Source organism: Typha latifolia, chromosome 3 (assembly GCF_019914945.1).
Source record: "Typha latifolia isolate L0001 chromosome 3, TyphaL0001v2, whole genome shotgun sequence".
Lineage (NCBI taxonomy): Eukaryota > Viridiplantae > Streptophyta > Magnoliopsida > Poales > Typhaceae > Typha > Typha latifolia.
Genome location: NC_133088.1, coordinates 14,048,381 through 14,074,792, shown reverse-complemented (window position 1 = coordinate 14,074,792; position 26,412 = coordinate 14,048,381). Strand labels below are relative to the sequence as shown.

At 35.7% G+C, this 26,412-nt stretch overlaps 4 protein-coding genes across 4 annotated transcripts; 1 reads left to right on the top strand and 3 right to left on the bottom strand.

The window, feature by feature from the left end:
- The first annotated feature begins 338 nt into the window (after positions 1–338).
- Positions 339–5,863, top strand: LOC140784413 (double-stranded RNA-binding protein 8-like). The gene is made up of 4 exons (XM_073131813.1): positions 339–843; positions 3,871–4,130; positions 5,082–5,295; positions 5,386–5,863. Exons 1-4 carry the CDS (start codon positions 732–734, stop codon positions 5,763–5,765), a joined length of 966 nt encoding a protein of 321 aa, XP_072987914.1. The 5' UTR covers positions 339–731; the 3' UTR covers positions 5,766–5,863.
- A 1,211-nt stretch (positions 5,864–7,074) lies between these two features.
- Positions 7,075–9,853, bottom strand: LOC140783383 (probable aquaporin PIP2-2). Its single transcript, XM_073130258.1, has 4 exons — positions 9,281–9,853; positions 8,671–8,966; positions 7,777–7,917; positions 7,075–7,469 (listed from the first exon to the last, which is right to left on the bottom strand). The coding sequence occupies exons 1-4, from the start codon at positions 9,594–9,596 to the stop codon at positions 7,356–7,358; spliced, it is 867 nt and encodes a 288-aa protein (XP_072986359.1). The 5' UTR covers positions 9,597–9,853; the 3' UTR covers positions 7,075–7,355.
- Positions 9,854–18,164: 8,311 nt separating this feature from the next.
- LOC140784412 (large ribosomal subunit protein uL11x) lies at positions 18,165–18,905 on the bottom strand. The gene has a single exon (XM_073131812.1). It carries the CDS (start codon positions 18,836–18,838, stop codon positions 18,338–18,340), a length of 501 nt encoding a protein of 166 aa, XP_072987913.1. The 5' UTR covers positions 18,839–18,905; the 3' UTR covers positions 18,165–18,337.
- A 2,548-nt stretch (positions 18,906–21,453) lies between these two features.
- LOC140784479 (protein S40-4-like) lies at positions 21,454–22,235 on the bottom strand. Its single transcript, XM_073131918.1, has one exon. It carries the CDS (start codon positions 22,069–22,071, stop codon positions 21,595–21,597), a length of 477 nt encoding a protein of 158 aa, XP_072988019.1. The 5' UTR covers positions 22,072–22,235; the 3' UTR covers positions 21,454–21,594.
- Positions 22,236–26,412: the final 4,177 nt, after the last annotated feature.

Here is a 26,412-nt window from a genome sequence, read left to right as displayed (position 1 = left end):
ATAGGAATAGAGTGATTTAGCTTAGACCTTCTTCTAGCTGTAAGTGATGTCCATGTTGACCCATTGGTGGTGCCTTGTTTGCGTCAACTTGATTGTTGCATCCTCTTATCACCATCGATTTCGGAGCTTAGCGACCTCTAAGGCCATCTTCCCCATCCACCTCTATCCTTGCATGAAGCTTTGTTATGTTCCCTTCCCTTTCTTTCATCAAAGCCAACTCTACTCATCGACCACTACTTAATGTGTGCCTGAGCCTATTGTGTGATTGCTTTTTTTGAAGACTTATGACAAGAGTTGCGGGAGCTTTTGTAGCAATTTACCCTGTAGATCATCGGACTATGACTATTTTTATTACTTATTTTATAGAAGCATTGAAAAGAGGCACTTTTTTTTTCCTTCTTGTATATTATTTTCTTTTCAGCATGTACATTTATATCTAGGGACTCTGTTGCTGTCGACACTCGAGTGCGTCCTCCGATCGCCGAGGTCGCGTAACTCGCTGTACTACTATTCGCACTTCCCTTTTCCCGCTTCCATTCCTCTCGAGCTCTTCCAATGGCGGTCGCTCCTCCTCCGAAACCCTAGCCCACATACCAGAAGCGAAGTCCGACCCGAGTAAACTTCCTTCAGCTCTCCCCGACCCAAGTCCCCCAAAAACCCTAGCTCAAAAACCCTTAAACCCTATTCCTAACCCCAATCTTGGTCTTCCAAGCCCTAGATTTGAGTACTCGATGGCTCAAAACCCCATCGTCCAGCCGACCAACTCAGCGCTGCTGTCGTATGAGCACTCCTCCGATGGAAACGCGGCGGCTCTGCAGCATTCGTCGGCGACAACTTCGCCTGGTGAGCTTTTCTCTTGTGGTCATAGCATAGCTACATGTCATTTTACTTTGCATGAATTCAGTTTGATGGTGTAGTTTTTGAGCTCTCGAGCTCTAATTTTGCTATCATGTTTCGGCTTAATTTGGAGTGAATGGAAATGATAAGTTGTTTAGATTTTCCATTCGTTACATTTAGGACTCGCGTATCACACACCCTTTTGGTGTGATATTGGCTATTTGACCATTAGCGAGGGCTACACTTGCATTTTAATCGATAAAAGACGTCGATGCCATACCCATGAGAATGTTGAATGCACCCGAACCATTAATATGAACAAGTTCTATTGGGGAATGAATTGTTTAACGCTTTGCCATTTTTTAGAAGATAGCCAATATTAGCTTATGGCTGCCAGTTTTATAAGTCAGTCCATCTTGGTCATATGGGTTGGACTAAATCCTTAGACAACATTATCGTTATTCACTTTTACTTGCTGTAGGTTCACCTACATCTGGCAGAGCAGCATGAGAATCCTACAAAGGAGTTGTTCAACTATGGCGTAGAAAAATCTCATGAAATATCTGAACCTCATTGTTGAACTTTAGCCTAGCTATATCTGTCATGTAAAATGGAGTGGTAGCCAAAGGATCATACTGATAAATTAATGAAAAGGAGGACAGCGATGTACGATGTTGGATGAAATTATTTACCAATAGAGCTTCTTATAATTTTTATTTTCATTCATTTCCAACTGAAAGAGCTCATCTATTATGTTCTCCATATATATACAGAGGATGGATTTTCTTTCTCTTTGTTTGTTTGATCTTCTTCCTTGCCAAAGAGATAATTAGTTATTATAGGCTTATAGCTTGAATTGAAGGTGCAAGGGAATAATTTATGAGGTTTTCTATATTTTCTAGTATTTTCACTTTTGTGTAAAATCTCTCGGTTCTAAATTGCACTCTAGAATAGCTGATTAATCTCTAGAATTAGTATATATTTGTCTTTCTCTCTTAAATTGCAAACCAGGGGATATTTATCCATTAAGATGGTCTTATTTGAGTATAGATGTAAGTTTTGCAGATAATTTCTAGGAGATGAGTAGTTTCGTGTACATGTGGTACATTTTGTGTAAAGGGAAATCCATGATTGATATATATTGGGTGACTTGCACTAAAAACACATTTTATTTTCATTTTCATAAGTCATGCTCGTTTTACGTTTTCCTTGCAAACCAGGTTTTTTTTTTCTTTCCGACTATGCTCTAAATGAGTGGTGAATAAAATACTAATTGTGACCACCCTTTTATTGTGATGAGAAGAGAGAAATCTATTATGCTTTTAATATGGTCTGACTTTTTTGGTAATTATACTATTTTATCACTTTTGCCTCAGATAGAAGCAAAAATAATAAATGTTTACTCTCTCACACACACATATATTTATATAATATATAAAATAACTACAAATTATGTTTTGCAGACTAGTATGTCTTTTTTTTAAAATGTACTATTTTGATATTTTTGCCTTGGGAAGACACAGGCAGTAGTAAATGCCTGTTATCTCTCTCTCTCTCTCTCTCTCTCTCTCTCTCTCTCACCTATATACACAGTATGTAAAATAACTACGAACTACATAAAAATCTGTGAATTATGTTCTACAAATTAGTCTGACCTTTTTTTAATGTACTATTCTATTATCTTTGTTTCAGGAAGGCTTGGGCAGTAATAAATATCTATTGTGTCACAGATATACATATATATATATATATATATATGTAATAAGTAAAATAATCATGAATTACGAAAAATAACTACGAATTAATGAAATATGTTCAATATTTGTGAATTATATTTTGCAAAATTGTTTGACTTTTTTTAAATGTACTATTCCGTTACTTTTGCCTCAAGAAAATGCAGGCTGTAATAAATGTTTGCTCTTACACATATTTACGTCATACGTAAACTAATTATGAGTTACATTCATAACTGCCAACTACGAGAGTAATGGCTATGAAGTACAAAGAGTATTATCTATGAGCTACAAAAGTAAAACATGTGAATTACAAGAGTAATAATTATGAATTGTAGTAGTAATAACTTAGAATGTATTATGTAGTTGCTATAATCCTTTGGCTAGAGGAAGAAGAGAAATTTTAATTAATATATAGTACTTACAGGTTCGGTCGATTATTCCCTTTGGCTGGAGGAAGGAAAGGAAGAGAATTGTATATTATTATAGAATATCAACATATCTAATTGAGTCAAAGATGCATTTAATGCGGCTCTAAATGATTTATACAACTCTCTCTCTCTCTCTCTCTCTCTCTCTTATGGGCGCAGGGCAAAATTGGAAAAAATGTTAAAAAAAACAGAAAACAAAAACAAGGTATGTACAAAAAAATGTGTGTTTTTGGTGGAAATCAAAAATATATTAGAGATTAATATATATAATTTTTATTTCTTTTAGCAACGTCTAAGCTTGAGAAATTGAGGTTATTTTGATGGAAATTCTAGGCAATAATGTGCTTTATCTGGTTATGAGGAATCCCCCATTATATGATTCTGACTGTTTTTTATGTGATATATACAATAGATAGGTGCACTTCAATTTAAGATAAAAGGGTTAGAGGACTTGCATGCTTTCTTCCTCATTGCTACTTTTTTTTTTTTTTTTTGAGGTTCTCTTTCTTTTTATAAAAATGTGGCATTTTGTACATCAATGACCATAGCAGTATTCATGGACATTTAGGTGTTATTTATAATCCATATGTTTTAATATTTACTTGAAGCTTATGTAGGTATCCAGAAGTTTCATACATGGTACATAAAAAGTTGACAAAAGAATATCCTATGTTTCATTGCATTTCATGACTTCATCTTCTCTCTTAGCTCTTCTCCACTATTTTTCTTATAAGAAAAGTGTGTATGTTAATAAAAATGGTTTTGATCACTTCATTTGTACCTTCTCTTTTTCTTCATGACTACATGAGCTTAGATAGTGACCTCTATTAATTTGCATATCAGATTGTCATATGTTGACTTGACTTCAGGGGTAGCTAATTGCTATGTATTCAAAAGTCGGTTGCAAGAGTATGCACAGAAAGTTGGCCTTCCTACTCCTGAATACCATACCGTAAAAGAAGGTCCTTCACATGAGCCCGTATTCAAGTCCACTGTGATTGTTAATAATGTCAGATATGATTCTCTGCCTGGATTTTACAACCGAAAGGCAGCAGAGCAGTCAGCTGCTGAGATTGCACTCATGGAAATACACAGGTCAGGCCAGATGGTTGAATGCATCCCTACAGTTGTAAGTTCTTTGTTTTATGTCATAAGTTCTGTACTCAAAATAGTACATACATGATGCAAATAGCATTAGGTGTTCACCACAAGTTAATGTTTGACTGCTTCTTTCTTGCATATGCTATTAGGTATCTATGAATCTTAGGATAGTACCTGATATGTTCAACAACTCAAGACATCACAACACACTGCTTCCTTAGCTCTTTAATCAAATTAATAGGATTGAGTTGCTTTTATTTATAGGCTGATCGTTAATTGTGAATCGGAACTCGGAACCAAATTAATTTTGTGAGACGAGAGAAAGAAAGATGACGATATAATACACTTCAGATGCTGATAGCTCAAAGCCACAATCCTGGTGGTGGGTCATCTCAATTACAGAGTCGGAAACAAATTAGACTCCCATGAGCATTTCTTAAAAAGTTTGTCCAAAAAAAAAATTACAATAAGAAGGAAAAGTGCTATAGAACATTAATTTTGCAATTCCTCAATCTTATGCACCATTAAAATTAACATGTTTCCCTTCCAAGTTTAATAGCTGAACTGATATCCTCTTGTAACGTTTTCATATAATCCTCATTGACTTTTAGTTTTTAATACTATAAATGATCTTCTGAAGCAATTCCATCTCCCCTATGTGTTAATTAAAGCTTGTAATTGATATCTTCTCCTGTTAATTCCAAGTTTTATCATATTTGACACCAATCAGGTGTATTATGCTTGAATTCAGCAAAATTGCCGTCATACGCATAATGATCGTCATATGCATAATGATCTTGAGTTATCATGGTAATTATGTTTAGCTTTCTGGGGGGATATGTTCCCTCTTGCTTTCTCAGAACGCTAATGCTTTTGTTAACCATCATCAGTATATTATTGTGCACTTCTTTCATGATACGAGAACCTTCCACATTTCATGTTCTAGTTAATTCCTAACCTCTTAAACCATTATTTCCAGCATGAAACTGGCCTATGCAAGAATCTGCTTCAGGAATATGCACAGAAAATGAATTACGCAATCCCATCTTATGTGTGCAATAAACAACCCTCAGGTTCCACTCCATTCACATGTACTGTTGAGATTGGTGGGATACAATATATAGGGGCTGCAGCAAGAACAAAAAAAGAAGCAGAAATAAAAGCAGCCCGGACAGCTCTTCTAGCAATCCAGAGTAGGATGTCATACATTATTTTTTGAACGTAAAAACAATTGATTTGAACTTGTATGTATGTTTTGAGGCATACTGGAATTTTTTATGCAGGCCAGTCTGAGATGGGTGCAAATGGTACCTCACAGTATACAGTAGTTCCCGGCCAAAAGAAGGGTAAGGAGTCAGAAGTGCAAATTGAATCCGTGAAACAACTTAAACCAAAGAAGGCTAACTTGAAGAAGCGATGGAATAAAAGGAGGCTTCCTCGTAAGAACAAGGATGAGCAAATAGCAAAATCAGACAAAGATGAATCCGGAACTTTGAAGGTGGAAGATGCTTCAGAAATTGCACAGAGTGATGGCGTGATATTTGAGGCAACCAAGGAGTATTCTGAAGTCCAGTGCGAGGGGCCAGTAGAGAATCAAAATCAGCATAGTATAATCAATCCAGTTTTAGGGGCAAATGGTTCCTATAACGGGATTGAGTTCTAATAATGTCGGGAAAAAGTGACATCAATATTGATGAATGGACCATGGTTGATGTTCTGACATTCATTAGAATCTATTTAGAGTATCTTCTTTTTTGTTCATCTTTCTCTTCTCAGTTATTTCCTTTCTCTCCTTGATCATGGCAAATGCAGAAGAGAATATAGAGTGTTGAAAGAACCCCATCTGTCTACAATTTTGTTTCTTAGATGAGTATAGATCTTGTGCTTCATGTCTCATAGTTTGATGATAAAGCTTATAACTTAGATATAAGCAATCACCGATAAGCAGCAAAGGTTTTGTTTAAAGTTTACACTGTAGAACCAGTTATGCATTCTGCACATCTCTATATAATTCAAGAAGGCCAGCTATGTCACCAACCCAATATACATAAATAACCTCGAGAGAAGATAATATATAGTAATCACTAACCAATAATTCAGAGACATCAAGGTTGAGTTTATAGCTTAAAAAAACAAACCAAGACACAGTGAAGCTAAAGGAAAGGAACCTAATTATCTTGTTCATCACCTAATACCGCACGGTGCTAAGAACTTGTCCCTTAATCTATTTGCATTCTTCCAAGTTTAATAATGGTTATGGTGACGATTGTGATAAGCCTGCCATTTTATTCGTATTTCTTAATTTTGAGACCTAACAAAAGAACGTATTCAGCTGTGACACATGTCACACTTAATTCAGACACAAATATTTTGTACATCGGGGTTTTGCTGCATAGGATTTATCTTTGGGATTTTATGTAGTTGCCTCTAAAAAGTTTTAAAACATCATAATAGTCACTATATTCTTCAAAATGTCATATTTGTCACCAAAAACATTGAATCTTTTCACAAAAAAAATAATAATAACAATCTCATCAGTTAGATCTAACTAATCACTAGTCAAACTAGATTTAGATTAATAAACAACTATTTTACTCTTGTATAAATTATTTAAAATTATTCTAAAGATATATAATATTACCAATATCATATTACAAGAACAAAAAAACCTTGTTTTTTTTGTAAGAGAAAATTCAGTTATAAATATTTTATACTGTAAACTTCAAAAACTTAAGATATGTTAATAACTTATATGTATTTTATTCACTTCAGCAACTATCTATTAAAAATATTCTATGAAAATAATGATGTTTTAAATAATGTAGTTTAAAAGTCTTTCATAGTTCTTGGGCTACATTTATGTCAATATTTTTAGACACCTTAGAGAGCACACCTTTTGCAACTAAAACCAAATATAATGTAAGACCACCACAACTTTACTACTAAAATTTAGAACTATAGAGACAGTAGAATTGGAAGTCAAATTGGCAAACACTGAATGCAACAAAGTACAACTTCTTAATTACAGATACACCGAGAAGTTGGAGAGAGACAGACAGATGGGAGGAACAAAGATAACTCCCAGATACACTCAAAAGTACTTGCACTCATGATACAATTTGGTTGCAGAAACCCAACAGAGCTGAAACAAATGACAGAATAGATAGCAGAGCACATTGAAGACCTTATGTATCTACAACTTCTTGCTCCATCACAAAGCTCCAAGCTCAGGCAATAACATGGCTAGGAAGAATTATGCATTGCTCCTGAAGGAACCCAGAGCCTTGGCAGCTCCAGCTCTCAGGATATACTGGTGGTAGCCGGCGGCGATTGCCGCTCCGATGAAGGGACCCACCCAGAATATCCACTGCACGACACAACAAAAAGAAATTTCTTTCATGAGATTCTATGTTTTGCTCATCTATTGAAAAGTTGCAGTTGAAGCTAATTCAAAGGTGACTGCAGATGACATAGCTAAGATTGTAATGGGAGGTTAGGTGATATATATATGTATACAGATGTGGTCCTTCATAAAGATTTCTAGCTCAATGCTGTAGAAAAAATGATCACAGAGAGCCCTATCAGATAAGGGACCACCACTGAATATTTTTTTCCACAGGGATAATGTTAGGCATTATTCAGGAAAGGGACATTGGAAAGAATAATTGGTGTACCTGATCATCCCAAGCCTTGTCATTGTTGTAGATCACAGCAGCTCCAAAGCTCCTTGCTGGGTTGATTCCAGTACCAGTGATGGGGATAGTGGCCAAGTGTACCATGAACACTGCAAACCCAATTGGAAGGGGAGCCAAAACCTACAGAAGAAGACCCAATCTTTTTAAACAAATAAGCATTTGAAATTGTAATACTTAAGATTTTTTTTCAAAAAAAAAAAGGAAAAAAGAAAAGGTAGTGCATGTAGTAGTAGGTTACAACACATGATAGGAATTAGAATTATTCCCTTAAGTTGTCTTCTAGGTATTGGTGATATCCATGATCAAAGATTAGCTTTTAGTCTTTCTAAACTTTTTGTAAAGGTGCAAATTGCAAGTGGGTCATCTTTTTGACATTTCACCCCAACCCACTAGGAATATTTGGTAGAGGGGCAAAACCAAACCAAAACATAGTACAAAATAAGGCCTTTAAAAAGGACTGCCCCTCAAAACTATACAATTTTAATATATGATCTTCTCATAGATCTCAGCACTTTCAGCTTTATATCCAGAAAAGCATGCTAGGAGAAAACTTCCATTCAGACACTTCCAGCTCAAATTAGCTATTGGTGTGGTACACAGTAAAAGGACCACTGTACCAATTTCAGCATTTGTGACTAGGGACCAAATACAAAAGGAAGGAAAAAATTTAAATAACACCCTGTATTTTAGTTATTTTATGATTAATAATTTTGTCTTTTAAAATGCTAAAACTATCCTTGTTTTCCTCTTTTTTTCAAAAAAATAAATTTGCTCCTAAAAAATACCCTTATCTAATGTACGTACCATTCTAAATTCGAAACAATTTCAAGACCAGAAAATTTATTAATAGAACCGATTAGTATAGTTACTTACAGGGACATGAGAGTCACGAGCGTTGCGCTTAGGGTCGGTGGCGGAGAAGACGGTGTAGACGAGGACGAAGGTGCCGATGATCTCTGCGGCGAGCCCGGTACCCTTGGAGTAGCCGGAGCTGAGCTCGTTGGCGCCGCCGCCGTACCGGACGTAGAAGGCCTTTTGGAATCCCTTGACGAGCCCAACGCCACAGATGGCGCCCAAGCACTGTGCGATCATGTAGAGCAACGCCCGGTTGAGGGAAACCTTCCGGGCTAGGAAGAGCCCGAACGTCACGGCCGGGTTAATGTGACCACCTGCATGCATTTGGAATATATAAATTTGCGAAGGGCTTAATTGCATAAATCAATATAAATTCCATTCTAATTTTTAAGACGTAAAACGACAGTCTATTTTTATTTTTAAAATTATTCAATTCAATATATATATACGAAGTTTGGTTCGTTAGCTTTAAATCTATGAAGGAAAAGTCTGATCTTTTTAGGAAAGATCCTCCTCAGTTCTTGGCGCACCGTAGCACGGAACTAATTTGGAGGCTATCGTGCGCCATGCGAGTATATTCTTCTACCGAGAGAGATAGAGAGAGATGTAGAGAGAGAATTAAACCTACCGGAGATGCCAGCGGTGCAGTAGACCAGGATAAAGATCATGCCCCCGAAGGCCCAGGCTATCCCGAGGATCCCGACGCCGCTGCACGCGGCGTCGGTGAGATCGACGGTCGGATCCGACTGGTGCTTGTACCCGATCACCGTCGCCACGGTGATGTAGAGGAACAGCAGCGTCGCCACGAACTCGGCAATCGCCGCCCTGTAAAACGACCACTTGGTCAGCTCGTCAAAGTCGATCAGCGCCGCCGGGGACGGATCGCTGTAGTCCTTCGCCGTGAACTCGCCCCCCTCCCTCACCGCCTCCACGTCCTTGGCCATCTTCTTCTTCTTCTTCTTCTTCTTCTTCTTCTTCTTCTTTCTTCTCTTTTCACAAAATAATTTAGGAAATGGAAGTGTTATAGGCTTCAGTGAGGAGTGAGTTGAAGGAGGTGAGGGGTAGTATTTATGGTGATGTAGGGGTTGGGTGCAGACAAAGAACGAAAGCTTAGTGGGGTTTTATTTCTAGAATTTAATATTTTCCAAGATAAAATTTTGCTAATTATTTTGGGTTTTTTTTGTGATTAATTTTGCCGCCCTCAACCGACTAAACCCTCATCATTAAGTCACGTCCAAAACTTAAGAGGGCCCCACCGTGTTTTGATTTGGTTCGGGTCCGTTGGTGCAGGAACCAACGGATAAGATTGGTTTGCTTCTTTTTAAATTAATTTTGGATTATTTTGATTGGTGGTCCATTGTTTGTGATGCAAAAAAAATAAATAAAAAAATAAAAAAATGTTCTAATGATGAAGTTATGAAGTTGATGGAGAGAGAGAGACTGAACGAAGAGGGGCGGATTAATTCCGAGAAAATATAGTTCTCTAATTTTTAAAAATTTAGAATTATTTCATATTTAATATAATAAAGTTAAATTTTATTTCTAAGATTTTTCTTAAATATTTAGAGAGAAAAGGCCGTAGTAGACAGATGAACTTTATTAACTTTAATAAGACTGATATAAGTTTAATACGTAATAAAAAGAAAGATATCGACGATGGCCTACAAACAAACCTCATAATTTAGTAAATCATCTTATAAACTGCTTGAATTTATTTTCTGTTACAAAAGTTTGAGCTCCAATTCGACCAAAATTACACTGCGTGAGTGATTAAATAATTAACTTGTATGTGATATATACTGCTGCTAATACTAAATTTTAGTTCTATTATGTTGATCCACACCAAAGAATACTTATCCCCCTTTTGTTTGATTTTAGGTTATCTTTTTATCTGTTTTAGATTCACAATCAAATATCAAATTACTCTTGCTCTCGATTAGAAACATTATTCAAATTATTCCATGCATAAATTTAACTATAATTTCACCCTTAATTTAACTAAAATTATTTCAGAAATTATCTGTTTCTCCTGCAAAATTAAGGCTGAATTTTTCTACCAACCAAGAGAATTTTTTTTTGGCCTATAAACCCATATAAAATTCTTTATGTATATATATACCCCCCAAAAAAATTTCTTGTTTGCAATAGTTCCTCACATAAAATTAAAAACAATAGGTAAAATTTGAAAACATTTACTGGTAAAATGACAAAATATTTTTTATTCTTTTTTTTACATATGTTACCCTCTAAATTATAAATTATCAGAAAGTAACTAAAAAAAAGCATATAAAAGGTTTTAAAAAGGATTCATATAAATACGAAATTCTAAGAGGGGTACAAAACAAATAAGAAACTTTTCAAGGGTATGCATGCATTACTTTCAATTTCAATCAAAGAGTAGTAAGATAGTAAAATAAATGTTCGATCCGTTTGTCTTGAGCCCGAGCGTGGGGAGAGGGGGAGGGGGGAATCGACACTTGTCACGTACTGGTTGGCAAAGAGTTATTCGTATTTGGTATCAAATAGGAACTTGCCACGCGGAGGAATACGGGCCGGTTGAATGAGTAGCAATATGGAGTCGACTCACCTGTCGAACAGTGGCACGTGTACAGCTGTGTGGCTGGAGGGAGAGTGGCGGTTTGGCGCGGCAACCATTTAAGAATGGAAGGCTCTCGAAGGTGGGACCCAGACATGCGCCTCGTGATTCGCGCGGATGCCGAGATGGGGGCGGATACGGTGGCAGCTCGTGCGTCCACGTCAGCGGGTTGCTGTCGTATTGGCATGCATGTTGTCGCCGGAATCTCGGGAGGGTTATCCAGCTCAGCAAAACCGCACATGCGCCAAAAGAAAATGAAATTACGGTTTTACCTTCCTCGTTAAATAGGTTAATATATTTTTGGGTCCCCTAATGCCTAATACCAAACTATCCCCCAACTTTTATTTGTATGAGAAAGTATAAATTACTATAATAATCATATTGTTTGAATAAATATGATATTCTACACGTGTTTTTTAAATAATTAATTTTTAAATTTAAATGGATGTATATTATGATAGTCGCATAATAAGTAAGATCTTAAATAGTAGAAAATAGAAGAGGTTAAAAGTGCATTATTTTATATTTGAAGAATAAGATATGATAAGCCAATTTAATAGAAATGAGAAGAGTACTTCCGATATTTTAATATTTACTATGTTGAAAAAATTTCTTCTACTAAATTTTTATAGAAAAAATTATACATTTCTTATTAAGTTTGAAAAGATTAACGGTAATTTAATTTTAGACATAACTACAGTGAAACAACCTGCAATTTACTCTCTATTTTTATCTTTTAGGGTTTACGTGATATTCGCTCGTAGTTCTTTCAGAATTGAGGTTAAACTTAAAAAATAAAAAGAAGAATTGAAGTAAAACTATATTTTATTCTTTTCGAGAGGCTTTTGTTTATTTATTTATCTTCGAGAACTATAAAAAATGAGAGGCTTAATATTGGAGTCCATTTTAACGAATAAAATTTTGTCCTAATTTTAATGTCAAAGCAAAGTACAGTGATCTTTGCAACTATTAATAAGAACAAAAACATGATAATTTTCAAAAGTTTCTATGGGTCATATCTTCAGATGAACACGTTCTGAGTCAGCTATGAAATTGACAGCCATCAAATGGGCCAAATTAATTGGTCCTAAAAAATATTTCCTATTTGAAATTACTCTTAAGTATATAGGTTTGGAAATTTGAGTGCTTTTAATTAAACAGTGAAGTGTTTTTCAGAAGTTTTATCACTTTGATTAAAAATTTTAAGAGGCCATTTGACTTTATGTATTTTAGAAAATAAAATTATTATTTAACACTATCGATGCTGCTGTATATTGAGATCATCTCTATTTATTTATGTTTGTAATGAATATTTCCAACACGGATTTATCAAAACCACGAAGCCAAATAACTTTGAAATCCTTATTTGGTGAGAACCACCACCCTCAGGATGGGTCAAAAATAACACTGATGGATCCTCCATCGGCGAGGATGAGATCTTCGTGGTTCGATAGCTTAATTGTGTTCTTATTTATACATGGTTAAGATGCGATTTTTTTTTCTTTGACTTTAGCTCCTAATACAATGACTGTTTGTGAGGCACTCACATTTTTCCATAACAAAAACACTCTCAATATTATCGTCAAATCTAGCGCACTCTTGTTGGTGGTGCATAAAAATCAAGTCAAAGATTCCCTAGACCGTTCGGATCCTTATTGAAGATATAAAAAAAATCCTAACTAGTAATTTTCAAAATTATAAAGTTATACATGTGTTTAGAGAGACTAATCGCTTGGCTTCTTAACCGGGTAGAACCATGTGTTATGGTTGTACTTTTCTTCTGGATCTTCTATAATTTTTTAGCTTTCGATTCCAAAAGGTTAATATACATCCTCATTTTCTTTTAAAAAAAAAAAAAGAGAAAACTCATCCATGTAAGTTCCAATAATTATACGAGCCATATATATGACTCAACTTATTCGGATATAACTATTCCAATCTCGAGTATATCAGAATAGGTTTCACATAGTAGGAATATGTTCCTATTACCCCGTGAATAAAAAGTTATGTTCATCGTTATTGTGATCATCTGTGAAGGAAAAATAAAAAATCAAAGAGTGAAGGTGGAGAAGGATTAGGTAAGAGATGCAAGGCTGAAAGAGGAATCATCGCATCACTCCCATTTAATTGGATGGGCTCCACTGTACGTGCTTACCTAAACCACGTCGCACCAAACTCGGATAAGTAGCGGGGAGAATAACTCTATTCTAGTGCGTCGGATATCCATCCTCATTTTATTCTTATTCAACGTGCTTAGTTTATGATTGAATAGTAATTCACTGTGCAAACGTCTTTGTCATGTGAGCGGGCAATTTTTTCCAAGGTCGGTGTAATATAGGTTAAATTACATTTTTAACCCTAAATTATGTCTCGATATCATATAGTTATTGATATATATTATTATATTTTAATAAAATAAGAAGTAAATTTACATTGATGATCTCTCTCGCTCTCCCCTCTCTCCTCTCTTCCTCATCTAACTAAGTAGTTGCTGGAGGGAGATGAGTTTTCTTATCCTTTCTCCTCTCTTCCTCTTCCTCTCTAAGATATTTTCCTTCTCCGACGAAGTTGAGGAGTTTCTTGCTATCGTTGCCTTCACCTTCTCCCTCCCACTATCTTCTAAATCTACTCCTCAGTCTCTTTTGTGTTTTGTCATTGCTCGCCAGCATTTTTTAGCAATGTAACTTAAAAATTTAATTAAGCTGAATCGAGCTAGAATCAATTCGCTCAAGCTTAGAAAATAGCTTACTTTAAACTAGCCAACCTAGGTCCAATCGTAGCTTCTTACAAAAGTGTAATATATTCCTTTATAACTATATTTCCTTCTAAATGTATTAAATTAGCTTTACTGAATTAGCCTAGTGGAGTCATTTAGTTTTTTAGATCTAATTGGTCGAGCCAATTCGAGCTAGTTTGATATTTCAATAAGCTGAGCCGAGCTTGTATAATTAAACTCGTCTAGAGCTCAAGCTGTGTTCAACCTAAAATTATATTAACTTCAAGCCAAGTCGAGCTAGGTTCCGCTCACTCAAACTCAGCTCGTATACACCTCCTAGTCTAAGGTGTTTAAGGTCGACTAAAGATGAGAATTTAGCTAGAAAAAAAAGTGAATAAATAACACCAATAATTCCCAAGGTATGATGACAAATGGACGAGTGGAAGGATTAAGTCTCGCGTTGTACAAGCGTGAGTGGCCGGAGATGACTTGGCGGTTGTCCGACGTGGATAAGTGGGCCCATGTTTCTAGGGACCACAAGGATGTCCACGTAAGTAGTCACTTTCCTTGGTCGGTGGTGCATGGTGACGTCTAATATTTTGTTTGTTTTTTTAGAGCTCAAGTCTAAGCGAGCTACCACCAAATGATAAGTCCTATATATTGTTTATGAAATAGGCGACTCTATTAGAATAAAATAACATACCTTGTAGACAAATTAATTTGCTATTATTAATGTGATCTTGTATAATAATACGAGTCCTCAGGATTAACTTAAAAAATGCTTTATAATTTGCATTGTATAATTACAAGTTTCGATTTTTGGTCGAAAAGTTAAGTGCTAAAATGAATCGATTTCATAGATTATTCCATATCTTTTAAAACGAGTTTGAACATCTCTTGATTGGTATTTCTCAACGAGAAAAAAAAGAAAAGATCATAAATAATCAAAAGCAAAATAACATAGATTGTCAACTAAGAAAGGGGATGATTAACTAAATGCTGCACCATTTAGTCATCAAGAAATAATAAAACTTAGCCGATAGTGACTAACAAACTAATAGCAAACCGTACATGAATTGTTAAAGATCACCATAATTTGCATCCCATAGTGATAGATTAAAGTATGTTACAAGATTTAATACTCAACTTAGGGTTGGGGTATCCAGATGTCCACATCTCCAAGGGTAGGGTGGTCTTACTTAACTCCTTAACAAATCAAACGCCACTCAGACTACTCTAGAGAGATTTAAGAAAGAATTAAAAAGTAATCGGGAACATTCAAGAAGACGGATAACATCAAAGTTAGGCAAGCTAGGATAAGGATAACAAAGATCTAAGAGATAATTTCTTTATTCTTTAGAAGTTAAAAAAGGAATGCTTGCAAGGACCACAGATGGATCATGGCAAATAGTAAGAAAAAGAATTAATTATAGGAAGTAATTGAAGAACTTCATGGATATCCGCCAATGTGATAGTACTCAGATAGATAAAAGGACTTATAATATATGAGTGTTCTCTGAGTTCAAATATTAGCAGCATTATTTTATTTTTATTTTTCTTTTGAAACATAGATGAGGATTCTTATTCCATACCATTGGTAAACCAATTGATCATATAAAGAGCCTTTTTGAAGGACATTAGTGCCTTCCAGTTTACCCTAAAAGTAAGAGTCCCCAAAGGATAATCTATAAGCCAACAAAAAGAAAGTTGTCTTTATGGTCAAGTCCGAGAGGAAAAGAGGGGAAAGGTGGTGGCGGTGGTGTGGAGTAGAGGAAATGGAGGCAATCATCTACAATCTTCAACTTGTTCCAGGCTATCAATGAAAGCCACAATGGCTACTAATAGGACTCGATAGAATAAGAGAAGTAGGAATAATTTGGATATTCTACTGCCTTACCTGTTAGTGCAAGTATTGTGGAGTGTGATCTTTTCCTTGTTCTTATGTCTCAAACAGATATTTAGGTGCATTTGCACCCAAAATAAATAAATAAATAAAGTTTGATATAATATTAGGTTCTTGAAAATTGAGTGCATACATTATCTACACTAGATTCATGCGCAAGTTAAATATGACATACCTTTAAAGTCTATGCTCTTTGCTTTACTTTTTGACATCTATAAGTCATCTTAATAATTGACATGAATACTATATATACAAACAAGAATAAAAGTATTTATTTCTTTTTTTCTAAAACTAATTTCATGGTATTTTAATGGTTGATTAGGTTTGAAGAGTATATATATATATTGTAGGCTAATTATATGGCAGACAAAGAGCTAGCCCTCCATGAGCCAACTCTCTTAAAAGACAGCCACAACAAATCCAAATCATATGTATATAACATTTCAATGAAAAATTTACCAAACATTAATCCTAACATCAAAAGAGAGGATCAAATCCCCAACTCGACCACTGAGTTTTCTAACTATTCTTTTCTTAAAAGTGATGTTTATAAATGCTAGATTCTTCAACGATTCTAGTTATGAAAAATTAGCAAGCTATGAAGAAAATATATATATATATTCAGGAAACGGATGGAATTAGAAAGTAAAATGAATGTAGGGACCCCAACATTCAATTTCCTCAAGCTTTGTCTCTTTGAGCAAAGCATGAAAGCTTTTTAAGTCAAAAAGAGAGGCTTTGAGATATGAGAGTGATAGGGCATCAAGGACTTGCAGCAAAGTCCTATTGGGTGACAGCAACCCATAGATTAATCTAGAATTCACTTCCGGAATCTCTCTTTTTATGTATATGTAAATCCAAAATGTTTTTATAATATTGTTGATGATTAGAATTTTTCACGCATTCGTGAGTTATTGTAATACAATCAGAAGATTTTTGTACAATGTCCAACAATATGTGAGTTATTGAATCCTAGCTTAATATCATTGAACCCTACTATCTCTAATTAGGCAGCAACTATTGTAAACTTGCAACCAGACTAGACTCTGATGATGATATACTGCATCATTTCTCATAGCTCTTTACACTGTCTCGCACTATGGCAATTGAATAACTTTTGGAAATTGCATCATGGGCCATGTTATGGTGGATGAAATTCAACAACAACTATCATTCACAAGTGACTGCTAAAGCTCTAAATTATGTTCAATTATAATTCAATTCATGCACCAAATCCCCTCATATCAATGTTTGTCGCAAGGGGAAGAAGATTGCAGCAAACGATTCAAGGTTTTCTCAAGGCTATGTGGATATTATTTCTCCATGACATCCTTCCTGCTAAGTTAAAAATTTCACAAAATGCAATGCTGAAGAAGAAGAGCAAACAAGCATTTCTTTAAGGCATCCCATTGATGAAGAAAAGTATTGGAGGTAATACAAAACACACTCTTGGAGCAAATGCAAAGAGTAGTCTCACACAAGATTAACCCAACTGATATGAAACTTTAGGCGAAGATGGCCTTTGAGCACTAAGAAAATATGAGCCCTTTGATCAGAAAGAATTTAAAGAAACAGATATATGGAGTTAGATTAGCAAACAATGCTTCGACTAACTGCTAAAGAGATTTGTACACTAAACAAGGAATGGACATGACCATACAGCAAGAAAAATTATGCGCACAGCTTACTCAATGTTTAAACAATAATCAACCTCACCGGCCAAAGACTTTAATCATCACTAAATATTTTCAGATGAGAAAGAAATTGGAACTTCGAAAATGTCTCAGACGACTAGAGCAACAGCGGTGGCATGCCAAATCCCCATTTTCCTAGCAGACATTTCAAAACAATTTCACGAATAACCACCTCCTAGATTGTCATAAAAATCTAAAATATAGATCTGCAAGTGTGACCTCTTATTAAGCAAGAAAAATTACGACCGAACCAAAACTTAAAAGATATTTTGCATACCACCTAAGGCACTCAATCTGTTCTGATGCAATGTCAACCAACATGAAATACATTGTAGCATTGATATCCTTCATGTAAATCCACTATCAATATAACTACTAACTAAGAATTGCATACATGATGACATGTATTACAAAGTTCTACGCATACATCATAATCCTTCATCAAGTAACTTACAATTCATTTGCATCTACAATACATTCATAACAATGACGGCGCAAAATTAATGAGTAAATACCTAATACAAGGGAAAAATGAAGGAAAAATAATATATCTCACATACTCCATATTGCAGGATTAACATAGAGGATAGAACAGCACTCATATGTAGAATGCAGCATTGCAGATTAAGACTAAGACCTCATACAAAATTTCCAAAGAGTACATTATCCATACAATTCCCAAAAGTGACAATAAAAGATAACCGACAACAATTCAATCGCATCAAAAACTAAGAGAAGCAGTAAAAAAACTAATCTTTCAAACGAACCGCGATTAATCAAGCAGAAGGGATATCGACTTCGCCATTGCTGATCTCAGTTTGCAAATCCTTAGGATCCTTCCCATCCACAGTGCACCCAACCGAGACGCACGTCCCAAGGATCTCCTTCACGGACCCGGCGAGATCCTTCGCCATGGACCTAGGCCGCATTACTCGGGCGATCTCGATCACATCGTCAAGCGAGATGTTCCCGTTGTGCTTGATGTTCTTGGTCTTCTTGCGGTCGCGCTCGGGCTCCTTGAGGGCCTTAATGACGAGGGCGGCGGCGGAGGGGACGACGCTGACCTTGGCCTGACGGTTCTGGACGGTGAGCTTGACGGTGACGCGGAGACCCTTCCAGTCCTTGGCCGTCTCCTTGGCGATGTCTTCTCCGATCTTCTTCGGGGAGAGACCTAATGGTCCAATCTTCGGGGCGAGGGAGCTCGCCGCGCCGACCTCTCCGCCGGTGACGCGGACGTAGACATCGACGACTTGGGAGGGGTCGAACTTGGGCGGCATCCTCGGCGGCGGCTGTGAGGGTCTTGTAGTGTCAGGTTTAGGGTTTGGGGAGGCGGGGAAGACGAGAGAGGTCTTAAGGGCGAGTTTTATATGGTGAGGGGGGGGTTAAGCGGTATGATACGCCGCGGGACAAGGAAATCTAGCTGGGGGAGGCCCAGCCCGGCCCAATTAAAGGTTACCGTGCTCTTGGACTCGAACCCCAGTCCAGCCTAGTACTAGCTAGTACTAGTCAAGTTTAGTTGAAATAAATTTTGGGCTCTCCTTTGAGTCGATTTGAATTGGACTGTTCATCAGAAAAAGAAAAAGAAAAAATTGAATTGGATTGAGCTTAGTTCAAGCTTGGGTTCTTTTATCGAGCTTGAATTTAAATTAACATTGTTGTACGTGTGTTCCTTCCGGTTAACCGAGACATTTGATTGCTAAAAAGTGAGAAAAAAATAATTATTTCTAGAAACTTCTCTATTTTTAATATTGTTATAGAAAAGAAATTAAAAGAATAACTTTCTTACCTATTTAAAATCGTTTCACTTTTCTATTTTGACTTCCTTTCTAAAACTGGAGTCACTTTACTGAAACTTTACTTTCTAACTACTAAATACACTCTGTATGTATGAAGAGAGAATAATTAGAGGTAAGTAGATAGTGAGCGAAACTAATAGCCTTTGTGAATGCATTTGCTATAATCTCTTAATGAGAATGCTCTCCTCTTTGATTGGCCCACTAGTGCAAATGGCAAATAAAGGATATTTACATAGCACTGGTTTTGGCAACGCATTGAAGAGGAGGATACTTCTCCTCTCTATGATAGTATCCAATGATCTAAATGGAGACATAAAATCTAGAAAGAGATGGTTTAGTAGGAATTTATTCTTTGGTAGGCTTTAAAGATTTTGTTGAGAATTTACATAAGGCAGGTGAGCATATGCTTATCCACTACTTCTATTATTGTCTCTTAAAAGGGGAGAATAAACCATATCAACTTCTCCTCCTCAATTTTTCACGTTAAAATTCTAACCTATTTGCCAATAATTTATCAAAGAAGGTTCTCTCAAATTTGGTCTTCTTAATGTAACGATTGATAGAATAGAAATTTATCGATAATTTTGATTCACCGATCAATTTTAGACGCTCAAATAACTATTTTATTCTACCTTTAGAATAATAAAAATAAGAGAATTTCTTTTTAAGATAAGACGGTATGTGTTTTATTTCGAGCACCAGAGCTATTTAATTATATCAATGTGAAAATAGGTTATAGTTTGTATCAAAGGAAATCTTAAAAGAAAGATTTATGTGGTACTACAATAACTTTTAACAATAATAAGTGCATTGAGTAAATAAAAAAAAAAAATATATATATATATATAAGCACTATAAAACGCCAGTATATTCTCTTGCTAATAATGGAGGATATAGGGAGGAATAAAGATTGAAAAAAAAAAAATATATATATATATATAGACCTATTTGATGACTTGGAAGTCCTTTAATAATTTGTTGGTGCTATGCTTCACCACATCACCCCAAGTGGAAGATCCACTTTGAGACCTTTGCTTCTTCTTTTTCCTTTTCCTTTGCAAAGATTGATGTAACCCTGCACTATGTTAAAAGCCCCAACTTTGCTACTTACCTAATTTTTCTACCACAAAGTATTCGATGCTTAAAGTTATTGATGCAAACAAGCTGAGAGCTCTCACAAGTCTCTAAACGCAATCCTATTTCAACACAAAAGGTAAAGCATGTTTGGTTCCAAACCCTCCTATAGTTCTATAGCAACGGTCGCCACAAGCATATAATAATTTTCTCCATGGAAAAAAATAAAAAATAAAAAGACACCGATAAGAAGAGTGAATTGCTTCTAAAACGAACACCTATTTGTCCAAATAGTTTAGTAACTAATCTTATTCCTCTTTAAAAAAAAGGTCACCGTGGTAGCCTCTCTAACTTTAGAGAAGGTACATTAACCCAAAGCAAATAATGCCAAAGAATCCACTCATTGTTAAGGAAAAAAAGAAAAAATAATATGCTCTTTATTTAGCGTATGGCTTTCTCCATCGGTTTCATTGGTTAGTACAAAAATAGGTTGGCCATTCTATCAAAATTAGCAGCGAGCCATCAAACCTTTCCTCGTTTTGGAAATTAAGTTTCCCTAATCGCTCACGTAAACTAATGCCATTGGTTCAATACTTATGTAAATATATAAATATATTTATCCTTTCTCAGTCCAAACCCCTCTCTCTCTCTCCCCCCTTTCTCTGTTCAACTTTAACTCTCTTTTACTACTCCCAGAAAACCAGCAGCAAGAGCAAATGGAAACCCATAGTTTTCTCCTAGCTTCCAAGACATTGGAGTTAACGCACTCTTTTCTCTCTTAGCTAGGAAGGAAGAGATAAAAGATAACTTAGAAATCTATTTAATTAGCACTGCAACTGGGTAAAAGTGTAATATAAGAGAGGATGATAAATTTAATATCAATAAAATTATAAAGTATAGAAAGATAATAATTATTATTTAATATCCGCCGCATAAGATATCGTACTCATTCGGCTCATTTAGAAAAAGAAATCACTTAAATATTTCTATTTAGTGAGAGAAGATGGCAGAAACTTATGAACTCATATAACAAACATAAGAATATATTCATCTCCTTTCCGGAAAAAAGAAAGAAAGAAAGAAAGAAAGAAAGAAAGAAAGAAAGAAAGAAAGATTCATATAATATAACCAACAATTAATGGTAAGCGTTCTAGTAGTCGATACTAATCTTGGAACCCGGTCTTTTCCCAAATGGCATTTCTGACCCGGCTCAAGTCCCGGCCTTTAAGAGTCCGGCCGATCCCTTCGTGAACCGAGAACGAGGCGGCCCGGTTCTTCCAGAGCAACTCGTGCGGTGGGATCACCATGCCGGTCCCCTCGCCGCCCTCCTCCTCCGCCTCCCAGGCGCTGTTGCTCCCACTATTGCCCCTGTACTCGCCCCGCAGTATCTTGGACCAGTCCGGTACGTTCACCGGCAGCGAGGCCGGGGCGGTGCCCCGATCCACCTTCTCCGGCTTCTTCCTCCCGGACCGGCTCGGGATCGGCTTCCGCGGCTCGGCCTGGACCTGGTCGACTGGGTAGCCCCAGACATCCGACTCGTCGAACTCGTCCGAGTCGGGGTGGGCCGGGGCGGCCGAGTCGGGAGTCGGCGCGAAGAACCGGTATGCGTGGGTCGTGGCTTGGCGATTTCTCCCTGCCATCCTCTTTCGCAATGAAGCCCCTCGCGCTTCTCGCTCTTCCAACACAGTCCCTTTCGCTCTCTCTCCTTTTGGACTGAAAACGAATAAGGAATTTTTTTTTTAGGGTTTAAAAAAAAATAAGAAGAAAATTATAGGGAGGAACCTCGCTATTTCGCTTCCACTCTGAATAAGGGGTTGGTTGGGTTCAGGCTTTAATTTATAGAAAGAAATGATGTGGAGGAGGTAACGATGTGGATAAGGCTCATTTTCTTTTCCTTTTTGTCTTTCTTTCTCCGTTTTACCCTCGGTGGTTAGATGCATCTACGTTATTACCACCGGGTCCATGCACCACGCTGCATGGCCCTCGTTGGCGCCCACGAGGATTTTCTTCCGCTGCCCCGCGGAGTGGCTTATCTACAGAGAACCGGCCAACGTGTGACGAGAATAAAAGAACGGGTGAGTGGCGACGCGATCGCCTTCTTACTTCCCGACTCTATCTAGAGTATTCCGCAGGAACGAGTCCACCATGGCCTGCGGATGACGACGAACTAGGAGAGCGATAATTGGAGGGAGGGGTAAAACGGTAAATCCGATGTTGAGGAGGAGGTATTCGTTCGCTGACGCGAGGACGGGTTCGTCGCGACGCCGTGGGGCCGGAAACCCGCCGGGGTGACACGTGGCACTTAGTGGGTACGGCACGTGTAGTCGGGGAGAGGGTGCGGACACACGCTGGACGTGATCGGCACGTGAAGTGGAACCCACGGAAAATTTTGGATAATATGTAGGACGGTTAATCGTAGTAGCTACCCAAGGGAGGAGGGAGTGGGATCACGAGACAGTACCAGAGAAGGGAGGAGTTGGCCGTTAGCATTTTCTGCGTAACGTTGGAAGAGGAGGTGTTAGTATTACTATCGCATAGGAGGGTATAGTGCATGAATCTAATCACTGTAATAGCTTAGCGTAAGCTTTTAAAGAAGTTTGTGAGTTGATTGATATAGTACAAAAGCAAACGTTCAAATCTTATGAGACTCATCATCAGATTTTAAAATATAAAGCTAATTAAGTACATTTCATTGCGCTTATTACGAGCTCGAAAATGAGAAGATTTTGGAGAATCAATTGACAAGGATTATGCATAAATTGTGTAAAAGATTTTGCAGAATCTTAAGATAATGACAAATTATTTCAAGTCGTTGATTCTGACCATAAAAATTGGAGAATTTATTATGAACAGGCATTTGATGATTAATTTTAACCAATCTGGATTAAACAAAACAGTTAAGAAAGAATTGTTTGGCACATCTTTTGGAAAAACTTTTGGATTCACATTGTGCCATTAGGAGGTTCCATGACAGAACATGATGATTAGGTTATTACATATCTAATCTTCTTTGTATGTTAAAGAATTTTATTTCTAGAGTCATCAAAACGGAAGCAGCAAAAATTAGAAATCATATATTTAAATAAATAAGGTTATATATATATATATATATATATATATATATATATATATATATATATATAGTTGTGGTTCGTCTTATAATTGTTATATGGGTTTATTATTTTGCACAGCACTCCACTCTTTTGACAAGATAAAGTAAGCCTCGAAGTAAGAGAGTGTAGAAAAAAAAACTTAATAAATAAGTTTTTTTTTGTAAAGTTTCCACTTCTATTTTATTTACTAAAACTTTAGATACATTTATAAGTAGAGGATACGAGCCCTTATATAGGCAAAAGAAAACTTAGCTTCTAAGATTCATAAATTTATTTCCTAGATATATAGGAGGTTAAATATATGATCAAAGAGATGTCATTAATTATTCTTATCGATCCAACATCGAATAAGCTCAAGGTTTATCCATGAGTATATAAGGTCGAGTTTTGCCTAATTACCATAGTGTCCCTCAAACTTAGTTTTACTATTGCATCGCTTATGTTCTTGGATGCCCTGAGCAATTTGGTTTCGACAAAAATTTTACTAAGCCGTCACGATGGCTCCAATGGAAGCATAAAAGCATGTTGATTCCCAATGCCAAAACTACATATTTACTAGGCTGGGCAACACATTATATATCGCATATAGTTCTAACATTTAAAAATCATGGAAAACCCTAAACAAATGTATAAAATAGAAGTCACTAGTTCAAAAAAAAAAATTTGTGCTCGATAAATAATTTGAGAATGGCGGATGTGGTACTCTGTGAAAATGTCACTAAGACAACTAAATGATATGTTATATCTCAACTATATAATATTAAAAAATTGCTCAATAAATCTGATAGGGATAATAACAATCTGGTAAGAATACTTATAGACGTGAATCTTCATCTTTAAAAGAAAACATGTGAATATATATCCTAATTAAAATATCTGTGAATTAAATGTAATTTAATATATGTAATGATATCTAAGATCTACTACTAATTATAGACTACATTATGCAAGATATTCGTCCGAACTAAATTTTTGATTAAAAAGTCATCAAATCCACGGGCATATCTTTGTACTTGGGGTGCATATATACATTAGAGTTCTTCTAAATAGACACGTAGAACAAGATCTACCGTGGAATTTGAGTTTATAGCATTAGATGAAGTTATAGAAATTGGCAGTTAGTTGATAATTTTATAACTAAAGATGATAATTTTTTTAACTAAAGTTAGTTGTTCACTTTTATAAATATGATAAGAGATTCTACATTAAAATAGTATTTTTTTTTTTCACAAATTACATATTTCTCATTCTTCTGCATGCAAGCGAGAGTAAGTATTATTTTGGTACCTATTTAATTCGGAAAAAAGGGATGGATAATGAAGTGGTCTTAACAAGATAATATTAAGTTCGACATTTTTTTAGGGCTACAGTGAATTAGACCACATTTAGTAATAAATTTAAGGAGTAGTCTATTTCTATAGGAAGAAAATATAGAATTGAAACTAGTTTGGTGAAAAACTTAGAATTATCCGGCCAGGCAAAAGGTACACAAACTACAGGGGGGCTGGCCGGCTGGGTGAGATACAAGAGTAGTGATCACGAGTTTCTATCACGTAGCTAAACGATATCTATCGACTCCCAATGAACAGCACGTATAATTTTATGCACAGATTACGTGTTATCCAGGTACTGGAATTGGAAAAATTGGACTTTGTGGTAGTTGAGGTGTTAACAATGATCCAAACAGTGCTATCTATTAATTATAGATTGGTAGGTGGAGCCCGGATTAAAGCCGAGTTTTTGACCAAATTAGAGCTTTTCCAAAACATTTGTTTTTACCGAAATAAATCTATCTTAAATTTGATACCAAAATGTGTCTATATTTCACTGTAGCCACAATAAAACACTGCATTTATTAATATTTTATTTTAAAAAAAAATGCTAACAAGTTCGTCTGTTTTCTTTATATACGGTAGAAATTTAATACCAAACTGAATCTATTTCACTGTAGCTACGGTAAATTGATAAATTTATCGGTGTTTTATCTAAGAAAAAAATGCTAACAATTACGTCGTCTTCTTGTTATATATAAAATGTTAATATGATCGATATTTTATGTGACAACTATAAATTTAGTGATATATATATATATAAATCGTTGATAAAATTAAATTTTATTTCATTAACTTATATATATAATATAAATGCTAATATTAAGTTTCGGAGGAACGGTCTATTTGTGTAAAAATATTTGAGATGGGTTTAGTTTGATCAAAAACTCATTACAGTGAGCCACAATTATATTATACATATCTACATATATGCATGGCCGATTAATTGGGAGTAGTGCTTCCTATTAATTTCTAGAGTTGGCCACACAAACTAGGATAAACTCAAATATATCCTCCTCCAAATTGAATTTAGTTAGATCTGTTAGCTCATGTTTTATATAGTATGATTAAGAAGAATTCTCTTTTTTTTTATGTAGTAGAGAATTATAGTATAATTATAACTTAATTTTCCTAGGAGGCATAATTAATGTATGGCATGAATAAAAAAAGAAGATATAGCATTATGGGTTATTGACCTAATTAAGTACTGCTACATCGATAATTATTTATCAAAGTATAATATTGTCCAAATTATTTTCAAACTACTTATAACAAGAAATTAATTTGTTGTCTGAGACAGTAATTCTTAGTAGATTAATTAATTTTTTAATACAATGAGAAACTGTGAGAAAAAATAATTAATAAAACGCTCTCCTGGAAGGCTTTTTATAAATTTGCACTTCTTCTGGAAAAAGTGATTTATTCTGAAAGCAATGAAAATTAAAGCCTTTTTTAACTTACTAAAATAATTTGCTTAACAAAATACTAAAATATTGAAATATTGTATTTAGAAGGAAATAACTAGTAACTAAAAGTT